We start from the raw sequence: 20,863 nt of genomic DNA, 5'->3' as shown, positions 1-20,863 counted from the left end.
ACCAAGTCAAAGGCTTTTCAGAACATTGCACATTTTTTGGATGGGTTTATAATAGAAATGGTAAACTTTTTTATTTAAATCAGAACTTCAATAAAAAATGAAGTACCGCTAATTCTCTCCCGCCCCCAACCCCCGCCGTTTTTTTTTTTTGGGGGGGGGATCCTGTTTTTTGTTGGTACTCGCTCCCACTACCTCAATCCTCGCTTAGGCTGAGGTTGCTCATCCTGCCCCAACCCCCCTCCCTGCCCAAAGCCTCCTGATACTGGACCAGAACGCTGCAAGACCAGTCTCACTGCGTCAAGAGATCTCACGCATATTCAACAGGGAGCCGAATGTGATTCATCAGGAAGACACATTGTTAGTCACAGAACCTCCTGCCCAACCTGCTAATTCAAACAGCCTGTAATCAGAAACACTAACATGAAGTGCCTTCACTAGGGTTGGCACATTTTCTTCAAGCCAATACCAAACGCTTTAGCGGCGCACAGTAAATTATTTTTTTTTTATTATACACTATAGGATTGTAACAGACCTGGAACACCTTTGGGGACTCCAAAAAAAATAGTAATGTGGCATACATGGTGCCCCCTCACCCTCCTGTCAAGCTCTGTTCCGAGACACCTTCCTGTCCCAGACATATGATTCAAAACCCGGACTGTCCGGGTAAATTCGGGACAGGTGGCAACCCTAGCCTTCACCAAAACTGACCTGTACAGCATGGCTGCCCCCACTAAACAAAGTCCACAGAGAGTATGGATGGGGTTTACAAAGCACAAGCTTGAATGACAGACTGTATCCAACCATAGGCCTCATTCACACAGGGTGTATCAATTCATATCCCTAGTGGGAGCCGTGTTATCCCAAATGGGGATGTACAGGTTTTCTGTGCATCCCCATGCAGGCAGTCCCACTGATGTCAAATGGGTCACAGTGGCTGCACAGGGACAATTGCTGCTCCCAATATGACATCTGTGTGGGTTCGTGACTCCAAACACAGACAGTGTGAGAGTTCAGGGACACACTTCTGCACCCACATGGATGTCGTTAGGAGCCTCAACTGTGCCCATGAAGCCACTGTGACCCATTTAACAGCAATGGGACTGTCTCCCTGGGGATGCATGGAACACCTGTGAACACAGCCCTCACACAGGGTACACAGTGATACATCTTGTGTGAATGAGGCCTTATATAAAAAAACAAGATTGTGGCCCCAACAAGGTGTATGCAATAAAGTCTATAGTGAGGCAATGGGAACACAATTTGGCAAGATATAGGGGTATATCTGGGGCAGCTGTGCATGGTAGCCAATCAACTTCTAGCTTCAGTTTGTTCAATTAAAGTGGATGATACCCGATTCATAAAATTTGACCAAAACACATATCTGTAGTGTTTTCTTATCTCTCTCCAAAGCCCTCAGCATGATAACTTCTCCGTCAACCAAGATAAAACCCGCCTGAAATTTGTGTCATGGGAGGTTGCTATAAATAAATTAGCAGAGAGCTTGTCTTGTCACAACACAGTCTCTGCCTATGTGTAAGGGGATGCAGTGTCTGGGAGGGGGGTGCAGTGTCTGGGAAGAGGGGCATGTGAGACATAAATGAAGGAGGATTCTGAAGGTAAAAAAAGTTTTTGGTTTACTTTTTGAAGCGTGTGCATCATATAATAGGATTTGGTACTTGTTTGGAGCCTGTAGGCTGGGTTCACCTATGTACGGCCATGGTTTCATGCCTGGGGCGCTTGTGTTCACTGGTTCAGGTGCGTTTCATGTCAGAATTTTTGCCTGAATTCGCACCTGAACTGGACCCAAAAACACACAGGAACCTTTTGGAAACTGAACCCCGGCCACCCTGGGTATGTGTGAACCAGCTTCATTGAGAGCCTGTCACACTCGCATTTCATGCAAATTGGATGTGGTGAAAACCGCATTCCAATTTGCACTTATGTGAAGCCGGCCTTAGTTGTTTTCAGCAGAAAAACTGCAAGTCAGCCAAGCAACTTGCATGTTTAGAAACTGTCAGCACTGGCAGCCTATCTAGGACTAGTTTCTATTAAAACTGAAGTTGAATGATTTTTTACTTTTTTTGCCTGATATAGGAAAAGGCCTAGTGTGCCTAATGGAAAATCTGGTACTGATTAACACAGTAAAGTGTTTAAAGCGGAGTTCCGCCTCCACCCCCACACACACTATATACTGTCTAGACCAGTGGTGCTCAATCGGTAGCCCACAGGATGCGAGTGATCCACGGAGCCCTCTCATGTGGCATGCTGCGACCTCCTGCGATGGGATGGCAGGTTGGCAAGCCCAGATTGCAGCTTACCGGCCCGCCCTCCCAGAGCATCAGAGGGGATGGAGCCAGCACCAGAGGAAGCAAGTGGCTGCGGAGGGAGTAGGAGCTGCAAAAGGCCGATGCTTCCTCTATAGCATTGGCTCCTGTCCGAGGCTAAATGCATTTGGTATCCCTCTGCTGGGAACAGGAATCTTTCTAACAGCCAGCAATGCCAGCAGAAACTAAAAGATAAAAGGTCAGTTTATTAAACATCACAGCTAAGCAATGGGAATATTATGTATTAACCATCATAGTTTTGCAATTGGCATTTATGAGCATTTTTAAAAAAAAGTTATTAAACTGCTTTAGCACTGATCCGGCGGTTGAAGCGCAGTTCCCCTACGGCTTTCCTGCAGGTTAGCTGCACTGAGCCATAGACTTCTGTTATATCCTGCGGGTTTGGTGTGCTTTCAGAATGTGCACCACACCTGCAAGATATAATAGAAATCTATGACAAAGCACAACTAACCCGCAGGTGTAACTGGCTGCACCCATGGTATGGGTAAATCGCAGTTCATCAGTGTGAAAGCAACCTTATAGGGGGCTCAGGACAATAAGGGCTTGTTTACATTTGTGGTTTGGGGGGCGGTAAAGCCCCATAATTGAGATGTGTTTTTACCACACACACGCCCCCAACCACTGGTGTAGCATTCCCCCACCCCATGCTCTAGGGGCCTGTGCAGCCTCCCTGTCACTTTCTGTTTTACACTTGGACAGGAGGGGCAGCATATACAGAAACAGATCCTCTCTATTTTCCTGCTGGAACCGTTGAAATCGGGCTTCTCCTCCTCTCCCTAGCACGGGCATTCAGCAGCAGTTACCAAAACACTTAAGTGGACCTCGCTCTTCAAAAGTTGAGCACCCTGGTCTAGACTATATATATATATATATATATATATATATATATATATATATATATATACACAGTATATATATATATATGTGTGTGTGTATATAAATATGTATGTATATATATATATGTGTGTGTATATATAGATATATATATGTGTATGTGTTTAAAATCTCCAGTATTTTTTGTTTTTAGTAATCATAATGGAAAATAAAAAATCTCCAGTATTTTTTATTTTTTTAGTAATCATAATGGAAAATTTTCCTCGCTTCCTTTTCAAGTGACACCTTGTCACACAGTACAGGATTTGAGGGGAAATATATATTTTGTAACCTCTAAATCTGCCCTTAAACATAATTATAAAATGACTGCACCATGTGTGGCCATAATCAGAGCAAACTATTTATAAAAGATACTATTCTTTATTTAAAAACAATTATTACATGAATTGATTGTATCATCACAGGTACGCTCAGCATAAATGGGCAGCTATATTGCTTAGGTTAGAAGTAATAATTAAAAGACAAACAATATATAGGGCCACGCTGGTCCCATACGACATCGAATGTTCCAGGAGTGTGGTTGATGCTTATATGGCACATGATAAATGAGCACAAATGATATTCAATTCTTTAAAATAAAACATCTCTGTAATATATTACAATGGCACATATATGTCTCTATTCATTATCAAAGAAAAATACTACGGTTAATAAAATATATATATTTGCAGTACATTCTAAAATGAACTTTACAGCTGGTAAAAATGTATGTACATCCTAAATGTAGAACATCTGCTTTAAATATTTTCCATTACATAACATTGACTTTTTGTATGGCCCATTAATAAGGCCGGTACGGAATACTGACAAGGGAAGGGACAGTCCTTACACAGACATAAAACATAGACCCTGCTAGGAAATGTCATTCCAAGGCACGTATCATTTCCTCTGGCTGACTCTAATGTACAATTACTGAGGGTTGTGCTTTCAAGTATTTGCATGTATATTTTTCTATTGAATACTGTGACAGCTTGTATGGCAAAAGTTCTTTGAGAGACTTCCAGAATGGAAAATTACATTTACATATAAAAAGGAAAAGCCTTTGTAGCCTTAATCACATATTTATTATGCATGTCTGTAATTGATACAGGTCCAGCAAGCAGTGTATACACAAAAATGACACATTGTCCCAGAAGTTCACTTTCTTGGGCATATCTTACGCATGCGGTAAAAAATCTTTTTCATTCTAGGTGGGATTTCAATTTTTCCTGCCTTTTCACTGGTTGCCGCAGACAAAGTTCACTTCCAGATGATATAATAGGTAATTCATTTTCAACGTGGTGCTTAATTAGGTGACTCACATTTTCAAAAACATGATCTTTAGTCCTCACCTAGAAAAAAAAAAAACACATTATTGCTTTGGTCTATGGGGTCATTGCGCAGACATTACACATCCTCTCAACTACAACAGAACTTGCTGTGTTCTATGTTACAGAACTATCAGGAATAATCAAAGCGCCATCTAGTGGGCAAAATTCACTTTTTTCCAGATTGCGGTACTAAGAGCCAAATACTGCATTTTGGTCACTAGATGGCATATAAGATGGTTCTATAAAACAGAATACAACAAGTTTTGTTGTAGCATAACAGATGTGTGTCACATTTGTTATACAAATTCACTGTATTACCAAAAGTATTGGGACAGCTGCCTTTACAAGCATATGAACTTTAATGGCATCCCAGTCCTTGTCAGTAGGGTTTATCATTGAGTTGGCCCATTCTTTGCAGCTATAACAGCTTCAGCTCTTCTGGGAAGGATGTCCACAAGGTTTAGGAGTGTGTCTATGGGAATGTTTGACCATTTTTTCAGAAGCACATTTGTGAGGTCAGGCACTTATGTTGGATGAGAAGACCTGGCTCGCAGTCTCCGCTTTAATTAATTCCAAAGGTGTTCTGTTGGGTTGAGGTCAGGACTGTGCAGGCCAGTCAAGTTTCTCCACCCCAAATATCTAAAAAATATGTTTTTTCTCCTCTCTATAGTCTGTCCAGACACAGATATAGTTTTAAACAACAGTCCAGTTAAAACTTAGCAATTAAAATTAAGTTTAATCTGCTTGTATTTTAATTTCCCTGAATTCTGGGGGAAAACTAGCACAGGTGAGGACAGCGCTGGATCCCTGGACAGGTAAGTCTCCTTTTATTAAAAGTCAGCAGCTACAGAATTTATAGCTGCTAACCTTTAATGTTTTTTTTTTTTGGGGGGGGGGGGGGGTCGGAAACCATTTTTACTCCTTGTCACCGGTGCCTCCTGGCCCTTTAAGGAGTTTCAGATGTCAGAAGGTGGAGCACGGTTTATGATCATGTGACCGCCATGATCACGGCAGTTACATGATCGGAAAGCTCCCCATAACAAGCAGCAATGCAGAGCTTTACTTTAGCTGCCAGTAACTGTGTCGGGAGAATGCAGGGTGTGGGCTCTCGGCACAGCTTGTTTTACAATATTTAGGGCCGTGTTTAACACAGGTAAAAGGGGTAGCTGCCCCGGACCCGTTCATTGTTGCTTTGGGCCCCACACCAAAGCAGCTGCCCCTTGAGCCCACACTGCCTACAAATAGTAGATAAGTGGATTCGGGAGGGCTCAAGAAAATGTTTGCACAGGGTCCAATCAATATTAAAGACGGCCCTGGCAATATTGTACGCAAATATGTGGCTGCTTTGCGCCAAGGCCCACCCGCTAAGAGGCTGAATATTGAGTGCTGTCAGTGCCAAGAGGTTAAGATTGTATCCCTCTGTCTATCTTTTCTGCAGCTTTTCAATATACACCTGTACTTGTACCTGCTTCTGAAGAAAACGGAGGTATATACCTTTCCCTCTGGATCCACGAGTAACAGATGTTTTGGGTGTCCTTCATGTAATCCACTTAATACATATTGACCAATGGAAGTAGTACTCTCTCGAACCAGAAAATCTCCATCATGAAGGAGAAGGCTCTCTGCTACCTTCCGATTCATTCTGCCATGAAACCATTCTTCTCTCTGTATGGAGCTGCTGACAGGTGGCTTTCCACTTTCACAAGGGGACCCGAGATCTTGAATCACTGATGAAGACGAAGAAAATTATCACCCAAAACATTCATATTAAAGTATAACTAAAGGTAAAACATTTTTTGGTTTTGGATGGAGGGAAGAGGGATTGGAACACTTCAGGTTTTTTTGTGGTCTTTGTCCTCTTTATGAAGACTTTATTGGTTGATAGTGAAAGAAAATCCCAAATATTGGGTTGTCCCCGGAAGAGGAACAGAAGGGAAAACTTCCAACGGGGACACTAGTTCTGGTGACAAGGAATTCCTTCGCTGGAGGGATTTCCTCTCACTTCCTATTTTGGCTATGGGACATGAAGTGAAGGGAAATCTCCCCAATGGGACAAGGATGGCAAAAAAATTTTTTCTTGAGTTCTACAGTGACAGGCAATTTCGAACAAACTTTAAAGTAATCCTGTAAAACGATACAAGGGCTGCCACTTGTGTATTTACCTGTGTGCATTACATAGCCTGCCAGCGAGATTCTCCCCACACACCTCTTTTCAATCCTCCATGATCAAAGGTCTAATGTTAAGGTAATGAGTTAATTCCTCGCTGTTTCATTATTGCAGTCTTCCCTAGAAAGGGAACTTTTAAGGTAAATAAACTTTGAGCTACTTACAGTCCCCACAAAACTGTACTGCCATAGGCAGGCCTGTGTGACAGATATAGGCTTGCCTGATCCTCAGGGCTGTTAGAAACCACAGGGCCCCATACAGCCAACCTGATGGGGCCTCAACAAATATACACAGTTTACTATGATTCAGTTATGAATCGGTACAGATTGTGTTCATTCAGGATATAAAGGGGCTTGTAGATATGAAATATTTACCGGACCCTTCCCCAATGTCCATCCTGAATGATCCTATTGTGTGCTTGTAGCAGGCGGTAGGAAGGAGAAGAAGGAAGCTGGCAGCATTGTGGGGGCAGGGGGACACACAGGGGGGCCTGGGCAACAGGGGGAAACGTATGGTGCACAGGGAGGGTGATTGGTGAGGCGGGGAGGCAATTACTAGAAAAGATCCCATATATGACTCTCTCTGCAGAGGCTGAAAGCCAGTAGGAGGGAGAGGAAGCCAGCTTTCAGCTGCGGCAGAGAGAGCCATACAGGTGATTGGTTCCAGTAATTGCTCCCTCCGCCATGCTAATCACCCTCCCTGCCCACATCTGATTCACCCAGCTGCCTGGGCCCCCATGCTGATCTGGGCCCCGTACAGGAGGACCGGTGGTACCCCCTTTTCCATGGCCCTGTTCATCCTAGAAGTTAAATGAAGCTGTCCTGCATTGACTGACATTTATTAAAGCGTAATAATATGACTAAACCCTTAGGGGCCTGTTTATAAAAATAATTCTTGCATGCGCAAATTCCTTCGGATGTTTAGGCCTGGGACACAGGGAAGACAACACAATGTCTTTATTCAAATGAAAATCAGAGACAACCTTTGGAAGGAACGATGGACAGGGGTAAAGGACCACCTTAACTCTTTAAATCACCAGGTAAGGTGAATGAAAGGATAACGCAGCCAATTCCGACATCCTGCACACAGAGGTTTTGGCCACCAAAAAGGCCACCTTCTGGGACAGCGTAAGCAGGGGAATCTCAGAAAGATTCTCAAAGGGAGGCTTCTGGAGGACCGAAAGCAATAAATTGAGGTCCCAAGGTGGAAACGGAGCCTGCACTGGAGGAACCAAATGTCGGACACCCTGAAGAAAGTTACGCACCAGGGTATGAGTGGTCAAAGGTCCTTGGAAGAAGACCGCCAAAGCCGACACCTGGCCCTTGATGGTACTCAAGGCCAATTCTGTTCAACCCCCCGTTGATGGAAGGTCAAGATCCATGCCACTGAGAAGGAGTGAGGATGAACCCCAAGAGACTAACAACACGCAATGTACGTCTTCCACATACGATGGAAGATCCTCCTAGAAGTGGACTTCCTAGCTGTTAACAGTGTAGAAATCACTGACTGAATCACTGAATCACTGACTGGCGTTTAAAAGCCAAGCCGTCAAAGCCAGTGACTATAAAGCAGGATGGAAGATCAGTCCTTGGGACAGCAGATCCTCCTTGAGAGGACGCTTCCAAGGAACGTTGGCGACCAGCCGCACCAGATCGGTGTATTAAGCCTTGTGAGGTCTGGACCCACTAAGATGACCGAAATCCCTTCTGCCTTGATCCTGCGTAGAAGTCTTAGCAGCAGCTTGAAAAGAGGGAAGGAGTAAATCAGATGATACTGACCCCATGGGACCACCAGCGCGTCAGTGGCGTCCGCCAGAGGATCTTTTGACTGAGCCACAAACCTCTGCACCTTTTTGTTGAGCCGGAGACACAACTGATGAAACACCTCCGGATGAAGGGATCACTCCCCTTGGTCCACCCCCGGAATGTGTATGGCGGAGAGGGCTGGAACAAACCGTTCTGCCCACATTGGAATGTTTGTTACCTACAGAGCTGCCAGAACACTTCTTGTGCCCCCTTGGTGATTGACATAAGCCACAGCCATGGCATTGTCCAATTGAATGCGCACTGGACAACCCTGAAGACGATCCGTCAAATGGTCCAAACAGTCTGATCGCTCCGAGTTCCAAGACATTGATTGGTAGTCTGAACTCTTCCAGCGTCCAGATCCCCTAAGGAGAATGCTTGCTGAGGACGCCTCCCCAGCTGGACAGGCTGGCATCCATGGTGACCACTGTCCAATTATAGGGGTGGAAGGATTTGCCCAGCCAAAGCGCCGGAGAATGAAGCCACCATTATCAGGGATTCCTTCTTTCCCCAACTCAGCCGAATCGGAGTTTCTAGAGACTGCGGAGTCTTGTCCCATTTGATCAGAATCTCCCTTTGCAGGGACCTCATATGGAACTGTGCAAACGGAACCCCCTCGAAGGTAGACACCATCAGGCCCAGCACCCGCATGCAAGTCCGGAGGGATGACCATCTGTTGGACAGCAGGAGACAAATTGTAGCCTGCAATTTCAGGAGTTTGTCCAGAGGAAGGAGCACTCTGGCTAAGGCTGAGTCCAGAGTCAGGCCCAGATAATCTAGCTTTGTGAACGCAACCAGGGCAGACTTCTGAAAATTCAGAATCCAGCCAAACTCCCACAGAGTTCATATTGTGATCTCCAGGTTTTTGACCGGGGCAGGAGACCCCACTTGCAGAAGGAGATCATCCAGGTAGCCCAGTACCGCGATCCCCCGTTGGTGTAACAAAGCTAGCATCGGGGCTAACACTTTTGTGAATACCCGAGGAGCAGAGGTGAGACCAAAGGGTAACGCCACAAACTTATAATGCTCCTGTCCCATGGCAAAGTGGAGGAAGAGCTGGTGACTGGCACATATTGGAATGTGAAGGTAAGCATCCTTGATGTCGATAGAGGCGAGGAAATCCCCCTGATGCAGGGTTGCTTCCATTGTGTGAATTGACTACATTCTGAACTTCTGCACCCGCACAAAGCAGTTTAGTGCCTTGAGGTCCAGGATTGAACGCACTTTGTCTTCCTTCCTATGAACTGTAAACAGGTTTGAGTAAAAACCCTGAAAACGTTCCGAAGTTGGAACCAGGACAATCACTACTTGATGTAACAGGTCTTGTACCGCCCAAAACAGATCCTGAAAGCAGTCCGGGGACAGGCGCAAGTTGGAAGGAAAGAACCTTGCCGGGGGACAAGATCAAAACTCAATCTTGTAAAGGACCGAATTACTTCTTGGACGCACTTGCCTTGCACCAGGGAAGTCCACGGGTCCGGAAACCAGCAAAGACGTCCCCCCACCCACGATACAAGTGAGGGCAAACCTTCATGCTGAAGGAGCCTCATCTGCGGGTCTGAAGAAGCTTGATCACGGCTTGGCTTGCCAGACCAGGTTCGTTTGGATCCTCCACAGGAGGCCCTAAAAGGCTTTGAGCCCTTGTCAGTCGACCCTGAGGGATGAAAAAACTTCTTATGAGCCGAAAAGGAAGGCCCATGTCTACGACAAGGTTCCTTGCCCCTAGTAGCCTGTGGAAGAAAGGTACTCTTCCTCCCTGTGAGACCTTTTATGATGTCACCACGGGTAGCTCCAAACAGGCGATCTCCTTGAAAGGGAAGATCAGTCAGGCCTTTTTAGAAGTTTGGTCCGCAGACCAGCATTTAAGCCAAAAGACACACCGAAGGACCACTGCCAAAACAGAGAGCCTGAGCCACTAGGGGAGCCACATCCAAAGAGGCATCACAGATAAACTGCAGCCCCTGGACCAGCTGATCCACCAGCTCAGCAAAGGCAGGGAGGAGCTGCTTTCCCCCCAGGTCACAGCGTAAAAGCTTCGCCCACTCGGTCAGAGTTTGCGACACCAGGGCAAAGGTGAATTCCGGCCTCAGTGCCGAACCAGCAGTGTACATATTGCGAGCCACACCCTCCGCCTTCCTGTCAGCCGGATCCTTAAAGACTGGGGACTCTTCAACCGGTATCATGGTTGCCTTGTTCAATCTGGAAACTGTAGGGTCCACCACCGGTGGAACAGTCCACTTCCTAATAAGGGACTCATCATAGGGGTAGTGCATAGTAAAGCACTTAGGGACCCCAAGTGCTTCAGTCGTCCTCACTCTTTAGCGACAATTCTGTCAAAATAGGCGGGGAAAGAAAACACCTCTGTCGCTCTGGATGGCTTGTGAGTGCCAAAGGGAATCTGCGCCTCCGTCACAGCTGCAGCTGCATCCTCCATCTTCAAGGTCTCACGCAGAGATACAATCAGTGGTTCCACCAGCGGCTTTTCGTACGCGATTGCAAACATGGAGGAATCATCCTTACTATCAGAGGATTCCAGGCACGTGGTTGCAAACCCAGCAGGGTGACCCACGCCCGCGGTGGCCAAGTCAGATTCAGGATCTGATGAGACAAATGAGGCAGGGGGCACTTTTAGCTAGCTCGTCGCCCGAAGACCAACTCCACCTGGGACACAAAGGACTACAGGACCGCTGTCAGTGCATGGATGGATAGTTGGGATCTGGAGGGCCTCGCAGCCTCAGAGAGGGGATCAGGTGGGGAGATGTGGTCCAAAGACTCCATGAGTCATCAGGGGGACCCCACAAAAAGTGTAAAACACTGCAAGGGACAACCCTCACCGTGCTGGTAGCACCACCTGTTTGCCAGGCACAAGCACCAAGCGATCCTCAGCAGACAGGGAGAGAAACCCACCAGACTCACCACCCAGCAGAAACAGGCACCTGCAGCCACCAGGATAATCTGCACTCCACGTGCGGCGATCAAGAAGTGAAAGGATCCAGGAGTCAGCACCAGGGGATGAGGAGGGGCTCCCACCGCAGAAATCGGCACCCACAGGGCTCCACTGTCACGGCCACCGCTATTTTCATTAGTAAACCACTGCAAAATGGCCGCCGGACTACACAGACATGGCTGCCATGTAAAGAACCACACAGGCTACAACAAAATGGCGGCCCGAGTGGCACCATGAGGCTTACAGGGACCCAGGAGGAAACCCAGGTCTCAATGACAGACCCAGGCAGGAAGAGGGGCCCTGGCAAAAAGCCTAACCAGGTAAACCCCCCCCCCCACCGCACAGTCGATCCGCCAGTCGCTGGCGGCGCAGCCCCGGCCTCCATCACCAGAATAGCACCCTGCCTCCAACCCAGGAGGTGGATCAGACCACCCAAACAGCCCCAACATATGTGAAGGGGGAGGGGGGGTAGGATGGGAGACAGATGACAAGGGGGATGCCTGACGGAAAAGAGGGGAGCCCGGGGGTCTGACCGTCCCAAGTAGAGGCCCACGTCCACCCCAAAACCCTCCAGGGGAAGAGGAGAGACAGCTACTCACCATACCTGGAACCAGGCAGGCACCGCTCCAGACAGAACCCCTCTCCATCGAAATGGGGGGCTATCAGCCAGGAGGAATGCTGCGACTCGGGTCGAGACCCGGCCAGCCCCTGTCCAGTGGGGCTATGTCGCGGCCGACCTAGCGCCTAGCTGAGCCAGACTTGGGTGACCACTGGATCAAGATTATCCAGCCCTTCGCCCAGTCCGGCGGTTGATTGTAGATCTCACAGAAAAAATCCAGGACAAAAACATTTCTATCTAAAAATTGCCAGGACCAAAGATCCCAGCAAGGAACTAGGTCCTTATATCTGACTAGGCAGAAAAAACTGGGGGCCTATAGCAGAGAGAGGGAGGAGTAAACCCCCTGGGACTGCCCATGGGCATAGCCAGCCTTTTTTTCTGCCTAGTGTCCTACTCCTCTAGGGGGCAGTATAACTTAATGGTTATGAAGATCTGAAGCTGTATCCGTCAATGAACGAAAGAGAAAATATATATATTTTTTTTTTCAAAATTGTCTTTTTTTGTTTATCGCGCAAAAAATAAAACCACAGAGGTGATCAAATACCACCAAAAGAAACCTCTATTTGTGGGAAAAAAGGACATACATTTTATTTGGGTACAGCGTCGCACGACCACACAATTTTCAGTTAAATTAACACAAAAAATGGCCTGGCCTTGAAGGGGGGGGGGGGGAATTTCCAAGGCTGAAGTGGTTAAAGGATATGTTCACTTTAGAAAAAAATAATGCAGGTAAATTTTGCAGGTAAAAAAATGTGCATTTATTATTTTTTTTACTTGGAGTCTGTAAAACATTGCACCAGCAATCAGCAGATTGTGGGTGCCATCCAGGGCGCCTGCAGACTTGTACCTTGAATGGGCAGGCAGATACTCACTGACAAGAAAAGACAATGAACTACCAGAGCGCTCAACAGCAACATGGTGGTTCATTAAAACCGCACAAGCCAACAGAGAGGGAGGGCGGAGCCCATCATGGCCACATTATTTTCAAACAGTGACAGTGGGTGAAGAGGCCTGCCCCCTGCCAATTGGGGGGGGGGGGAGGCTGCAGCTGCTGGAACATGTTACACGTTCCAAAAGGTGATATTATCCTTTAAGCAATATGGAAAAACTGTGCACCCCCATATGTCATATGGTTTCTTCCAACCCTGTAATTGCCACTTGTGCTGGACAGCTCGGTCTGTTACTGGAAGTGCAAAAATAATGGATGTACTGGCAGGATTTACAGGTAATAAAGTCAAGTTACATTGGGGGAGTAAAAGGAAAACAATGCTGTATTTATGTATTGGCAGACTCCATCATAAATATCATTTTTTCCCTCCATAATTACACTTTTAGCTATTACTAAATAAACAATTTCATACAATATGCAAAAATATGAAAATAAAAAATAGTCAACCTGAATCATACATGATTTACTACATATTACATAGTTACATAGTAGTTGAGGTTGAATAAAGACAATAGTCCATCCAGTTCAACCTGTGTAGGTGTGTGTGGCCGTAATCATCTCTCATACCCCTTAATGTTCTGATCCTTGAGATGTACGTCCAAGAGACTTTTGAAAGTAGCCATACTTCCCGCAGATACTACCTCTTGTGGTAGAGAATTCCACAATCTTGTAGCCCTAACAGTAAAGAACCCCCCCACACTGCCTGAGGTTAAAACACTTCTCCTCAAATTGCATTGTATGTCCTCGCGTCCTCATTCAATCCTTGCGACTGAATAGCTTTTTTTCTATGCTGAGATCACCATTGAGGTATTTGTAAATTGCTATCATGTCCCCTCTCAGGCGTCTCTTCTCCAGGGAGAATAAATTAAGCGATTGTAGATGCTCTTCATAATTAAGGTCCTCCAATCCCCTAATTAGTTTAGTTGCCCTTCTCTGGACTCTCTCCAGCTCCAACACATCCCTCCTGAGGACTGGCGACCAGAACTGGACAGAATACTCCAGATGCGCTCGGACCAGAGTTTAATAAAGTGGAAGGATTATAGTCTTATCTCTGGAATACATCCCTTTCTTTATGCATGCTAATATTCTGCCAGCTTTGGCAGCTGCCGCTTGCCATTGCATGCTATTGCCTAGTCTGTCCTCTACCAAGACTCCCAGATCTTTCTCCATTTTTGATTCCCCCAAAGGTCCCCCCCCATTACTATATTTTACTATATTTACTATAAGTAAATATTCTGGTAAGAACAAAACACATGCTTATTTACAAACCTGAATTTATATAGGCTTTCCTGGAAACCGGAGTTTTATCTGGACTTTGTGTTTTTGGCACTGTGTTTATGTAAGAGGGATCATCGAATAGTTCTTCTCGATCAGCTGTCACTTCTCCATCCTGATTAGGAAGACCTGAAAAAGGTGTGTTTCCAGTATTTATTTGATTCATATATTTTTTTATTGCTAAAGCCTTGTACACACGATCAGATAAAGGGACTAATTTTCTTTAGTTTTTTTGTTGCATGCTAGTCTCATATGGAAAGTGAATAGGTAACTTTCATATGAAAATTCTCTTACGACAGAATTCAACTTCAGAAGTGATGTCATGTGTTGAAATTGTTGTATGTATTCTTTAGTTTCTGAGCATGCCTAGTCTTGCTCTTATGATTTTTTTCGGACGAAAACTGTACTAATTAAATGAAAATCGGACATTGTGTTCATTTACGATAAAAATGTTATAGCCTGTACATCCAGTTTTTGTCGTCCGAAAATTAGTAATCGGCTGTCGAAAGCACTATACTAACGATCCGAAAATCGGCAGATCGTTCGTCAGATGAAATTTTACTTCTGATTTTCTTATCTTGTGTACGGGCCTTTAATCAGAACATAGTCAGAACATAGGCAGGCTATAGACCTGCCATTCTCAACCAGGGTTGTGTGGAACCATAGGGTTCCTCCAGAGGTTGCGAGGGGTTCTTTGAGCTGTGACTAACCGAAAGGACCAGTGCAACTTGGCAAAGTCGGTTGTATGACACCAATAATCTGTTCAACTCTCTGACCACCACTGTAAAGGAGGTTTTCTTCCCACTAGCCAGCAATATAAGGTGCATTGTTCCCACTGATCCCAAATAAATTGTTTTTTGTAGGGGTTTCCCAATACCTGGAAATTTTTTTTAAGGGTTCCTGTAGGGTAAAGAGGTCAAGAAAGGTTGCTGTAGACCCGTGGTGGCGAACCTTGGCACCCCAGATGTTTTGGAACTACATTTCCCATGATGCTCATGCACTCTGCAGTGTAGTGGAGCATCATGGGAAATGTAGTTCCAAAACATCTGGGATGCCAAGGTTCGCCATCGTTGCTATAGACAGTTCTGATTTGTCCAATTCAATAACATACAGGGATGGAAAAAAGCAAATGTAATAAATATATCTTACCTAGAGTCTTCTGGTTCTCTAGGCAGTTTTCATATATGTTGGCACCTTTCTTGTAATCCATCTGGAAATCAGTCAAGATATGTTTTGAGAATATAGAAGACATAATTTGTTTAAATCATATAGCTAAGCTAATGACTGTCAATGGGCCTTCTTGTTAAAGAATATGTAAACCCAACATTTCACATTCCCGATATGTGACTGCTGTACCATGTACTTGTATGAAAAAGTATCCTGTTCTCTTTGTATCGCTTCCTTTGTGTGAAATCTCTGGTGTTCGTGCCAGTCCCTCTGCTTTCCTATTAAAACTGACAACACTAAGCAGGAGAACACACCATGGTCAGTTCTCTAGCTGTGCTTGGAACTCAGTGTGCTCTCCTCCAATGACCAGGCTTCTCCTGACAAGCCTCCCACCCCCCTTTGCACAGCCATTCACTGGGAAGTTTGGTGTTCTGCTGTTTCTTCTCCCTCAGCTCTTATGCAGGTGAGAACAAATGGATATGTGACCACTTATAAGAAATGGGAAAAACGGTGTTAATAATGTTCTTTTTATATCTATATACAAATCTATTGCTTTTTATTTATATTTTAAACTGAATGTGTTCCTTTACAAGGTAAGGGTTTATATATACTTTAAATCCTGCATTTAAACATGTGCATCTGCACTTGAAACAAAAATGCAGTGTTTGATCAGAAAAGGCTGAACTTGTCAGGCTTTGCCTGCAATTAAAATGCACCTCAATCGCATACTTCCTAACCTTTTGAGATGGAAACGAGGGACACCTATTAGCAAAAGTATGTAGGCATAGGACGCAGACCCTGCCACATTCCCTTAAAGGAGAAATATACAAAAAGTGATTAGTAAACCCACAAGTGCTTTTTTAATACCACTACTTTTCTTTTATACTGGCTTTTGAAATTTACAAATGCAGCAATTTAGAAAATGGATGAATGGTTTTGCACAGAGAAACACTTTTTGATTAAAAAAATGGATTTTTGTAAAATCTTACCGTAAAATCCTTTTCTCTTAGCTCATTGACAGACGTAGTCCTCGGTGATTCAGCACCTTCGGGTTATGCTGCCCTCCACAGGAGTAGGACTAGACAGGAAATAAAAATGCTCTGGCCACACCCTAGGGGCAGTCCCCGAGGGTATATCCTCTCTCTCTCTGCCACAGCAAATCAGTTATGTCACAAAGCAGTGTTTAGAGAATTTAACCCAACCCAACTCCAAAACAGAGGGGCGGGTACTACGTCTGTCAATGAGCTAAGAGAAAAGGATTTTACGGTAAGATTTTACAAAAATCCATTTTTCTCTATCGCTCATTGACAGACGTAGTCCTCGGTGATTCAGCACCTTCGGGACGTCCCAAAGCAGTACCACAAATGAGGGGTGGGAAAAATGGAAATTAAATCCAATCTAGAAGGCCCAACCGGTGCCAACTAGAAGTTTTACAATGCTCATCCTCAATGATGAGACTCAACAAAAAAAATTTTCAACAGAAAAAATCCTCGAGGTAGACCTCCGGTCTCCTCAAATTACGGCCTGCAAAACCTTGCGGCCAAATGAGGCATCCGCCGATGCCATCACATCAATTTTATAAAATTTTGTAAAGGTATGTACCGACGACCAGGTGGCCGCCTTACATGCCTGGACCACTGACGCCTGATGGCGGAAGGCCCAGGAAGTACTGAGCGCTCGAGTGGAGTGCGCCCTGACAGGGAACGGAGGACTCCGACCCTTAATAGAATAAGCCTGTACCACCGTCTGTCTAATCCATTTGGTGATAGTCGCGGCAGATGCAGGCAACCCCTTTCTGGGGCCATCCGTGATCACAAAAAGTGAATCCGTCTTACGGAACGATTCCGTAGCCTTCAGGTATACCCTGATTGCCCGAACCACATCCAAGGAATGCAACGCATGTTCCCGATGATGATTGGGCTGAGGACACAAGGAAGGTAGTACAATATCTTCATTCAGATGAAAATCTGAAACCACCTTAGGAAGAAAGGATGGTTTAGGATGAAGTACTACCTTATCCCTATGAATCACTAAGTATGGGGACTGGCATGATAAAGCAGCCAGTTCTGACACCCTGCGTGCAGAAGTGATAGCCACCAAGAAGGCCACCTTCTGGGATAAAGTAAGCAAGGGAATCTCCCTGATATTTTCAAAGGGAGGTTTCTGTAGAACCGACAAAACCAAATTAAGATCCCAGGGCGGTAAGGGCGCGCGGACTGGTGGAGCCAGGTGCCGCACCCCCTGGATGAAATTCCGCACCAAGGACTTGGTAGCTAAAGGTTTCTGAAAGAAGATTGCTAATGCTGAAACTTGACCTTTGATGGTGCTCAAGGCTAGTTTCTGCTCAACCCCTTTCTGCAGAAAGGCCAATATTCGGGTCACCGAATAGGTACGTGGAGGAATCCCTAAAGATTCGCACCACGCGATATAAGTCTTCCATGTGCGATAATAGACCTTGCTGGAAGTCGCTTTCCTTGCTTTAATAAGGGTAGGAATAACTGAAGCTGACAACCCTCTGTCCTTCAGTACCTGGGTCTCAATGGCCAGGCCATTAAAACCAGCGACTGTAAAGCATGATGGAAGATTGGTCCTTGAGACCGCAGACACTCCCTGAGACGAAGTTCCCACGGAACGTCCGCGACTAGCATGTCCAAGTCGGCCAGGCCGGCTTGACGGGGCCAGCCTAGAATTTCTAGGACCACTGGCGCTGACTGGATCTGAACCAGGCGTCCCTAGAGCTATCTGGCCCCGACCATCCGAGAAAGTCCGGTCGTTTTCTGTTTCCACACATTTATCAGACACCTGATTCCTATCAGGAACGGTGATCTTTCCTGGTTGAACCTCAGGGACCGAAGTCACCTGGCTAGAGGCTTCTTGGTCTGTCTGGTCAACCAGATCCGATTCCTGTGGGGAATTGAGACTAATCTTTGGAAAAGGTAAAGGAAAAGATCTGTTCAGGGAACGGTAACTACCGCTCCCTGTAGTACTTGGTAAATGTTGGAAGGGAAGAATCGCACCGGTAGCAGTAGTCGATGCTCGATCTAATGTCCTGAATACCGGTGAAAACGTCCCCCCACCCTCAAACCGGGTGGGGGCGCACCTTCAGGCTGTGTAATCCCTTGCTTCGGGTTTGGCTGAGTCGGTCCTCTGTTTGTCCGACCAGCCCTTCTTGAACCCTCCTGGAGGAGTCTTGCCTTTCCCGCTTGTTCCAGCCGGGCGTGCGAACCCTTTATGGGCGGTAAAGAAAGGTCCTCGCTTGTTACGAGGTCCCTTAGCTTTAGCAGCCTGTGGCAAGAAAGTGCTCTTGCCCCCAGTGGCGTCCTTAATGATCTCATCTAGGGTGGCCCCAAATAGGCGAATCCCCTGAAAGGGGAGATTTGTCAAGGTCTTTTTGGAACCTAGGTCTGCTGACCAGCATTTTAACCACAGCCCACGTCTGAGGATTACCGCTGACATAGATGCATGCCCTAATAGGGGGGTAGCATCCAAGGCTGCGTCACAGACAAACTGTAGCCCTTGTATAATCTGTTCCATCAAATCAGATGTTCCCTGGGGGATATCTTTCCCCCTCAGGTCTTGGCGTACCAATCTCGCCCATTCCGTTAGTGTCTGGGAAACTAGACCAATAACAATTACTGGTCTAAATGCTGACCCTATCAGGGAGAAGATAGTGCGGGACTCCGCTTCCACCTTTCGATCCACCGGATCCTTAAAGGACGAAGTGTCCTCCACTGGGATAACCGTGGCTTTATTCAGCCTGGAAATAGGTGGATCCACCACTGGTGGTACCGTCCATTTCTTAATGAGGGATTCCTCAAACGGATAGCGTCTAGCAATACGCTTGGAAATAGTAAAGGTATGCTTAGAATGCTCCCATTCTTCTATAATTTTATTACCAAAACACTTGGGTACAGGAAAAACCTTCACCGTTTTGATGGGCTTGTTAGTACCAAAGGGAATCTCAGTTTCAGTTGCCTCTGCCGGTAAAACCTCAAGTCTTAAGGTTTCTCGCACCGCCACAACTAGTGCGTCCACCAATGCTTCTTCCTGAATTATGGCGGAAGAATGAACGTCCTCCTCACTGTCTGAGGGAACTTTACCTGAGACAACAGCCCTTGCAGAGGGACCTGCAGCTGCAGTGATCATCTCTGAATCTGAGTCAGAGGTGTCAGATGATATAGGGGTAGGCGGGGGTCGCTTTCTTGACCCCCGTCCCTGACAGGCCGTCTCCACCCGAGCCACCAAAGACTCCAAAACTGATGTAAATGCGTCTATACTCTGTGCACCGACGGGTCCCGTGGTCCCCTCGAGGGAAACAGGTGGGGGTGCTTGTGTGGCAGGGTCCATGATAATTCCAGTTACTACCCGGAAAATTCAATCCAAAAAACTTTTTTTTTTTTTTTTTTTTAGACCCCCAGCGCCACAAAGCCCCTCAGTGTTAGCTGCTCAGGGACCCCTATCGAGCGAGAGAGAGAGAGATAGACCCCCCGGCTCACCACTTGATGCTCAGAGTTTTCCACTGCACTTGTCTCAGCACTGTCTCGATCGACAGGAAGTCTCTTGGCTGGCTGCCCGGGAAGAAAGGAGGCGGCTCCGCCCCTTTGTACGCCTTCCGGCGCCTCCCCTAGCTCCACGAGGTGTTTGGGTCACCTCAAACATGGCCGCCCCCATGATGGAGACACGAGGCTACGCCAAAATGGCGGCCTCGTGCGATCTAGCAAACAATGGCGGCGGTTGTACCAAATAGCGGCGTGACTGCAGAGCATCACAACACCTTCTCTGCATGGGGATTTAGCCTGGTCGGCGGTACCGGACCCTGGCGGACCGCATGGCCGTCGGAAAGCCTGCTATTGCTGGAGACCTGACTTGGAAAGCAGTCTGACTGGTAGGATACTTATATTATCACAGTAAGATGCCCATACTGCCACTGATTACAATCTTTTAACATATTTACAATTAGATTGTCAGCTCCCAAACCAAGCCTCCTGGCTTTTTGCACATAAAAATCACACTCAAAGTAGGGGGATCTGTGCCATGTTATAGGATAGAGGGGAACTCATCCTTACCATACAGAGAGGGGCCTGCGTTCACCACAAGACCCGCCAGGGGAAAGGGGGAACATACTACTCACCATACCGGAACCAGGCGGGCACCAACTCCTGACAGTACCCCTCTCCACCGGGGCGGGAGGGCTGTCGACCAATACGGACGCCGTGACTCATGGTCCTTGGCGTTTCAGCGAGACGTTTAACTCGCAGGGTCAGTCCCCGTCCAGTGGGACTATGTCGCGGCCGACCCAGCGCGGAGCTATGGCCTGCACGCGCTCGTAGGCTGAACTGGGGTGACCACCGGATCTCAACATCCAGCCCGTCGCCCAGTTCAGCT

General features: G+C 46.4%; 1 protein-coding gene across 1 annotated transcript in view; it reads right to left on the bottom strand.

Annotated features, from left to right (window-relative positions):
* Positions 1-3,612: 3,612 nt before the first annotated feature.
* SHC4 (SHC adaptor protein 4) overlaps positions 3,613-20,863 on the bottom strand; it is a 136,082-nt gene continuing 118,831 nt past the window's right edge. Inside the window, exons 9-12 of the mRNA XM_082254034.1 lie at positions 15,461-15,521; positions 14,306-14,440; positions 6,044-6,276; positions 3,613-4,570 (exon numbers count right to left, since the gene is read on the bottom strand). Of these exons, the coding sequence (XP_082110160.1) occupies positions 4,421-4,570; positions 6,044-6,276; positions 14,306-14,440; positions 15,461-15,521 (579 nt within the window). The 3' untranslated portion in view covers positions 3,613-4,420. The remainder of the gene's footprint in view (positions 4,571-6,043; positions 6,277-14,305; positions 14,441-15,460; positions 15,522-20,863) is intronic.

Source organism: Pelophylax lessonae, assembly GCF_965119305.1.
Source record: "Pelophylax lessonae genome assembly, chromosome: 4".
Lineage (NCBI taxonomy): Eukaryota > Metazoa > Chordata > Amphibia > Anura > Ranidae > Pelophylax > Pelophylax lessonae.
Note: the sequence above shows the minus strand (reverse complement) of the source record. Positions and strands in the feature narration are given on the sequence as shown.